Raw genomic sequence first — 7,500 nt, 5'->3', positions numbered from 1 at the left:
GCAAGAAAGTCAGGTAATTTCCCTCCGGATTACTAGGGACAGGGTACGCCCGGACACCCCTCCAAGGTTGGTGGTTCTCTGCTAGGGGGACCAGATGGGCTATGCCTGGGTAACACCTCCCTAGGCCACCCGGGGCTTCCTTCCTCCAGGCCAACGGCTTGTCAAATTGCCCAGGACGGGCTCCATGGCTCTTGGGCAGTCGTCCCCCGGGCGTCCGGGGCTCCATCCCTGCCGACGGCATGGAAAAGTGCCCGGGACGGGCTCCATACGTCCCGGGCAGTCCTCCCCCGGGCGTCCGGGGCACCCATCTCCAGGAGGCCAACAGCATGGCAAAGTACCCGGGACGGGCTCCATGGGTCCCGGGCAGTCCTCCCCCAGGCATCCGGGGCTTCCATCTCCAGGCCAACGGCAGGTCAAAGTGCCCAGGACGGGCTCCACGGGTCCCTGGCAGTCCTCCCCCACCGGGCGTCCGGGGCTCCCTTCCCCAGGCCAACGGCATGCCAGAGTGCCCAGGACGGGCTCCACGAGTCCCGGGCGTCCGGGGCTCCCTTCCCCGGGACACCCGCTTGTCAGAGTGCCCATGACAGGCTCCACGGGTCCCGGGTATCTGGGACTCCCTTCCCTGGGCCAACGGCATGCCGGAGTTCCCAGGACAGGCTCCACGGGTCCCGGGCGTCCGGGGCTCCCTTCCCCGGTCCGACGGCTTGTCAGAGTGCCCAGGACGGGCTCCACGGCTCCCGGGCGTCCGGGGTTCCCTTCCCCGGGTCAGCGGCATGTCAGAGTGCCCAGGACGAGTTCCACGGGTCCCGGGCAGTCCTCCCCCGGGCGTCCGGGGCTCCCTTCCCCGGGCCGTCGGCAGGTCAGAGTGCCCAGGACGGGCTCCATGGGTCCCGGGCAGTCCTCCCCCCGGGCGTCCGGGGCTCCCTTCCCCGGGCAGACGGCAGGTCAGAGTGCCCAGGACGGGCTCCACGGGTCCCGGGCAGTCCTCCCCCCGGGCGTCCGGCGCTCCCTTCTCCAGGCCGATGGCAGGTCAGAGTGACCAGGACGGGCTCCACGGGTCCCGGGCAGTCCTCTCCCGGGCGTACGTGGTTGTCCGACAGATTCGCGCAGATGTGCTTTTACGAACCGGATCGGAATCGGCCCAAATAATAATAATAATAATAATCCACATTTGTAAGGCGCACAATCACCCGTAAGGGTCTCTAGGCGCTAGGGGCCGTTGGGAAGATTAAGCAAGCTATTGCCCAGAGTCACATGGTGCTGGGCTAATCTGCCGCCGGTGCCGGGGATCGAACCGTGATCCCCAGATTCCGGAGTCAGCCGCCCTAGCCGCGGCGCCAGCTATTTCCCAGAGTCACGTGGTGCTGGGCTAATCTGCGGCCGGTGCCGGGGATCGAACCCTGATCTCTGGGATGCTCGAGGGTTACTACGCGCTCTACAAAAACCTTAAATAAAAAAATCTCCAGATTCCGGAGTCAGCCGCCCTAGCCGCGGCGCCAGCTATTTCCCAGAGTCACCTGGTGCTGGGCTAATCTGCCGCCGGTGCCGGGGATCGAACCGTGATCTCCAGATTCCGGAGTCAGCCTCCCTAGCCGCGGCGCCAGCTATTTCCCAGAGTCACGTGGTGCTGGGCTAATCTGCGGCCGGTGCCGGGGATCGAACCCTGATCTCTGGGATGCTCGAGGGTTACTACGCGCTCTACAAAAACCTTAAATAAAAAAATCTCCAGATTCCGGAGTCAGCCGCCCTAGCCGCGGCGCCAGCTATTTCCCAGAGTCACCTGGTGCTGGGCTAATCTGCCGCCGGTGCCGGGGATCGAACCGTGATCCCCAGATGGGGATATCCCAAAAATCTGGCATGGATACGGCCCGCCAGGACTGGTTTGGGCACCCCTGATATAGAGGCAGTCAACGCGAAATCTGCTGGGTTCGATTCCGATCCGTGTCAGAAGGACCGTAGGGCTTGGGAGTCCGTACAACAGGGGTGCCCAAACCTGTCCTGGCGGGCCGTATCCATGCCAGATTTTTGGGATATCCCCATCTGGTGATCACGGTTCGATCCCCGGCGCCGGCGGCAGATCAGAGTGCCCAGGACGGGGTCCATGTGACCCGGGCAGTCCTATCCCCTGGGTGTACGTGGTTGTCCGACATGTCGGTCGTATTTGCTTTTACGTACCGGATCGGAATCGGCCCCCATAAAATCGTACGTAAAGTATATAGCAAATCAACCTGAAATCTGCTGGGTCAGAAAGGGCTCGATTCCGATCCGTGTCGGAAGGTTAGGAGTCCGTACGAATTTGTCGGGACGGCATGGCAGAGTGCCCGGGATGGGCTCCATGGCTCTTGGGCAGTCGTCCCCCGGGCGTCCGGGGCTCCATCCAGGCCGACGGCATGGCAGAGTGCCTGGGACGGGCTCCATGCGTCCCGGGCATTCGTCCCTCGGGCGTCCGGGGCTCCATCCAGGCCGGCGGCAAGGCAGTGTGCCCGGGTCGGGCTCCATGCGTCCCGGGCATTCGTCCCCCGGGCGCCTGAAACTGCTGGGTCAGAGAGGGCTCGATTCCGATCCGTGTCGTAAGGTTAGGAGTCCGTACGAATTAGCCACCTGTGTGCGCCGGTTGCTCCGGATCATGGGGGGAGAGGCCGCTGACTTTCCAGGGGCTGCGGTCCTCTCGATTGACATCGAGAAAGCATTTGACAGCGTCGAGTGGCCATACCTGCTCCGCGTCCTAGAGGCCTTTGGTCTGGGCGAACGCTTTGTGAAATGGACTGCCTTGCTATATGCCGGGGCAACGGCCCGTGTCAAAACGGGGACCACCATTTCAGCCTCTTACGCGGTGGGTAGGGGGACCCGTCAGGGGTGTTCTCTATCCCCCTTGTTATTCGCATTGGCCATAGAGCCGCTGGCTGCGCACGCCCGGATGGGCCGCGCGTATGCAGGACTACCGCTGAGAGCCGACACCCACTACATCTCTCTTTATGCAGACGATTGTCTGTTGTTTCTGGCGGACACGGGAGATTCCCTACGCGGGGCCGAACGGCTCCTGGCGGATTTTGGTCGTCTCTCAGGGCTGAGAGTCAACTGGGGGAAGTCTTGCCTCTTCCCGCTGACTCCGGAGGCTGATGACATCCAGCCGGAGGGTGCCTTGCGGTGGGAACGCCACTGCCTCCCCTATCTGGGCACTCTCATCTACCACTCGCCCGCGGCCCTCCTGGACGGTAACATCAACAGGGCGATTCGGAATCTACAGGGATGCATGGGTTTTTGGCGGACGCTGCCGCTTTCAGTCGCGGGACGAGTCGCGTTGCTGAAGATGGTGGCACTCCCCCGACTGTTGTACCTGTTTCGCACCCTGCCGGTCTGGATTCCCGCGACAGTTTTCGGCAGACTCCGCTCCCTTACGACGGGGTTCATCTGGGGATCGGGTAGACGACGGGTTGCACTAACTACGCTGATGCGCCCCAGAGCGGACGGGGGCCTTGCGGCCCCGGATTTTGAGTGGTACTACCTGGCCGCGCAGCTGCAGTGGCTCACTCAGGCGGTGGCTTTGGAGTTCCGCGGCCCGGACGATGTGTCAGGCAATTTGTTCCCGAGACATTTCCTCTCCTTTATAGTCATGGGCCAGAAGCTGGACCTAGCTCAGCTCACTTTGGAGGAACGGACGATCCGCAGCTGTTGGCTTCGGGCCCACAAGCGCTCCGGTGCCGTTCGCCCTTACGCCCCCGAAATTCCACTCGGGATGTGCACAGCCTTCCCGCATGGCGGTGACTGGTCGGCACTGGCGGTCTGGGAGGAGCTTGGCCTGCAGATGGTCGGCGACCTTTACAAGGATGGCTCGCTGCTCTCGTTTCAGGAGCTGCGGGACTCTTACGATCTGCCGAGAGGTGGATATCTGCTCCACGCCGCTTTAGTGGCTGGTATTCGCCGATACTGGAAATGTGGGCTCACTGAACCGCCGACGTCGGAGTGCTGTCAGTATGTGGTGATGGCCGCTGGCACTTACAAGGCTGTCACATGTCTTTATCGGCGGCTGTCGACAGCTGCCCTGCGGCCCATGGATGGACTGCGAGCCAAATGGGAGGCGGATATCGGGCGATCTATTCCTGACACGGCGTGGCCACAGCTACTGCGCAGAGCATGGAAGGGTACGAGGAACGCCAGGTTCCAGTTGGTCCAGTTTTTTACCCTGCACAGAGCGTACCTAACGCCGACGAAAATCTCGCAATATTTTGAGGGTGCTTCCTCGCTTTGCCCCCGATGTGGGACCGCAGACGCGGACTTCGCCCACATGTTTTGGTCTTGCATCAAATTGACGGGTTACTGGGAGGCGGTAATGTCCTGCCTGAATGCTGTCACGGACCGGCAGATCGCTCCTGATATAGGTGCATGCCTATTACTGTGGTTCCCTCACACCCCTCGCACTCGAGTCACCAGCAAATTCTGCGACTTGGGCTTGATATTGGCTAAACGTGAAATCTCCATGCACTGGAAATCTATTCAAGGCCCCAGCTACCCGCGTTGGAAGACCACACTAGAGCGCTGGGCGAAAGCGGAGAGTACATTGCGGCTGCGACAAGCTAGGAGCCTGGATAATGACAAGGCGCTGGAGGTGGCAAGGGCGTGGGAGGCCCTGGTGGTAGCGCTCCAACAGCCGGATGGAGACCAAAGTGGAGATGAGGGAGGGACCTCAGAGTGAGGGCACTGAGCCTGGGATCTCTCACACTTACCAAGGCACACACACTACTTACAATTACTGATGGCAGTCCTGGGGGGTTTTGACACTCCGTTGAATGACACCACTTACCCTTCATTGAGGTCCCTGTCCTGAGCAGATGGGGATAGCGTGTTAATGACTGGAATGGAGGAAAGCGGCACACTGGCTACGAGAGGGGGATTGCGGGGCGGGGTGGGTAAGTTGGGGCCAGTTCTACATAAAAGGTGTCTTGATTGACCTGAGCTGATTTAATGTATCGTTGGCCGATACCTGAAGTGCTTTTATTTTGTAATGTATGCTCGGCACTTGATTACCAATAAAAGGTGTTTTTGCAAAAAGGAGTCCGTACGAATTTGTCGGGACGGCATGGCAGAGTGCCCGGGACAGGCTCCATGCGTCCCGGGCATTCGTCCCCCGGGCGTCCGGGGCTACATCCAGGCTGACGGTATGGCAGAGTGCCCGGGTCGGGCTCCATGGTTTTCACGGTGGTCCTCCCCTGGGTGTCAGGGGGCTTCTGGCCGACGGCATGGAAAAGTACCCAGGACGGGCTCCATGCGTCCCGGGCATTTGTCCCCCGGGCGTCCGGGGCTCCATCCAGGCCGACGGCATGGCAGAGTGCCCGGGTCGGGCTCCATGGTTTCCAGGGTGGTCCTCCCCAGGGTGTCGGGGTGCTCCATGCCGAAGGCATGGAAAAGTGCCCAGGACGGGCTCCATGCGTCCCGGGCATTTGTCCCCCGGGTGTCCGGGGCTCCATCCAGGCCGACGGCATGGCAGAGTGCCCGGGTCGGGCTCCATGGCTTTCACGGTGGTCCTCCCCTGGGTGTCTGGGGGCTCCAGGCCGAAGGCATGGAAAAGTGCCCAGGACGGGCTCCATGCGTCCCGGGCACGGGCACGGGGACGGGGACAGGGTCGGGAGAGTCCAGGCGGCTTCACTTCCGTGTCCAGCCATCTGATCGCCCAGATTCCCTCGGCCATCTGGTCGCCCGGATCCCCTCGGGCATCTGGTCGCCCGCAACGCTTTCCTATGGGGCGACCAGATGGCCGAACTTCCCTGGAAGTCTTAATGAGGTGCCATTCGCCTCCTGGATCCCAGCGAGGGCTCCATGAGGTCGGGTTCTTTCACGCCTTGGGTCCCCTCTGTCACCTCGCGTGCACAGATTGCAAGAAAGGGGGGTAATTTGCCTCCGGATTACTATGGGGCAGGGTATGCCCGGACACCCCTCCAGGGTTGGTGGTTCTCTGCCATGGGGACCAGATGGGATATGCCTGGGAAACACCTACCTAGGCCACCCGGAGCTTCCTTCCTCCAGGCCAACTGCATGTCAAATTGCCCAGGGCGGGCTCCATGGCTCTTGGGCAGTCGTCCCCCGGGCGTCCGGTGCTCCATCCAGGCCGACGGCATGGCAGAGTGCCCGGGACAGGCTCCATGCGTCCCGGGCCTTCGTCCCCCCGGGCGTCCGGGGCTCCCTTCCCCGGGCCAGCGGCATGTCAGAGTGCCCAGGACGGGCTCCACGGGCCCCGGTCATCCGGGGCACCCTTCCCCGGGCCAGCGGCATGTCAGAGTGCCCAGGACCAGTTCCACGGGTCCCGGGCAGTCCTCCCCCGGGCGTCCGGGGCTCCTTTCCCCGGGCCAAAGCATTTCAGAGTGCCCAGGACGGGCTCCACGGGTTCCGGGCGTCCAGGTCTCCCTTCCCCGGGCCAACGGCTTGTCAGAGTGCCCAGGACGGGCTCCACGGGCCCCGGGCGTCCGGGGCACCCTTCCCCGGGCCAGCGGCATGTCAGAGTGCCCAGGACGAGTTCCACGGGTCCCGGGCAGTCCTCCCTTCCCCGGGCCAAAGCATTTCAGAGTGCCCAGGACGGGCTCCACGGGTCCCGGACGTCCGGGGCTCCCTTCCCCGGGCCAACGGCATACAGGAGTGCCCAGGACGGGCTCCACGGGTCCCGGACGTCCGGGGCTCCCTTCCCCGGGCCAACGGCATACAGGAGTGCCCAGGACGGGCTCCACAGGTCCCGGTCGTCTGGGGCTCCCTTCCCCGGGCCAACGGCTTGTCAGAGTGCCAAGGACGGGCTCCACGGGTCCCGGTCGTCTGGGGTCCCTCCCCCGGGCCAACAGCAGGTCAGAGTGCCCAGGACGGGCTCCACGGGTCCCGGGCAGCCCACCCCCCGGGCGTTCGGGGCACGCATCTCCAGGAGGCCAACGGCGTTGCAAAGTACCCGGGAAGGGCTCCACGGGTACCGGGCAGTCCTCCCCCGGGCGTCCGGGGCTCCCTTCTCCAGGCCAACGGCATGGTTCAATGCCCAGGACGGGCTCCATGTGTCCCAGACAGACCTCCCCCGGGCGTCCGGGGCACCCATCTCCAGGCCAACGGCATGGCTCAATGCCCAGGACGGGCTCCATGGGTCCGGGGAGGCGTCCCATGCGCCTCCGGGCTTGGGAGCCCCGGCTGGGTCCAGGGGCCCGGCCGGGCCCCGGGTCGGGTGCTCCGGCCCCGGGCCCTGTCTCCCAGCCTGCCGCACTGCCAAGGGCCCGGGAAGGGGTTCCGATGTGCCCGGGGAGCCTCCCCTTGCTTGGCTGGGTTCAGGAGCAGTGGCTAGGGCCCCTGAGGGCCCGGGGAGGGCGGCCTCCCCACCCCGGGCTCTGTCCTTGGTCCTGCTGCGTGGCAGGGTGCCCGGGACGGGGTCCGGAGGGACCGGGGAGGCGTCCCATGCACCTCCGGGCTTGGGAGCCCCGGCTGGGTCCAGGGGCCCGGCCGGGCCCCGGGTCGGGTGCTCCGGCCCTGGGCCCTGTC

General features: G+C 64.2%; 1 protein-coding gene across 1 annotated transcript in view; it reads left to right on the top strand.

The window, feature by feature from the left end:
- Positions 1-3,613: 3,613 nt before the first annotated feature.
- LOC144827863 (uromodulin-like) overlaps positions 3,614-7,500 on the top strand; it is a 159,236-nt gene continuing 155,349 nt past the window's right edge. The window contains exon 1 of the mRNA XM_078686027.1: positions 3,614-4,142. Within this exon, the coding sequence (XP_078542153.1) occupies positions 3,614-4,142 (529 nt within the window). The remainder of the gene's footprint in view (positions 4,143-7,500) is intronic.

This window comes from Lissotriton helveticus, chromosome 4_1 (genome assembly GCF_964261635.1).
Source record: "Lissotriton helveticus chromosome 4_1, aLisHel1.1, whole genome shotgun sequence".
NCBI lineage: Eukaryota > Metazoa > Chordata > Amphibia > Caudata > Salamandridae > Lissotriton > Lissotriton helveticus.
Note: the sequence above shows the minus strand (reverse complement) of the source record. Positions and strands in the feature narration are given on the sequence as shown.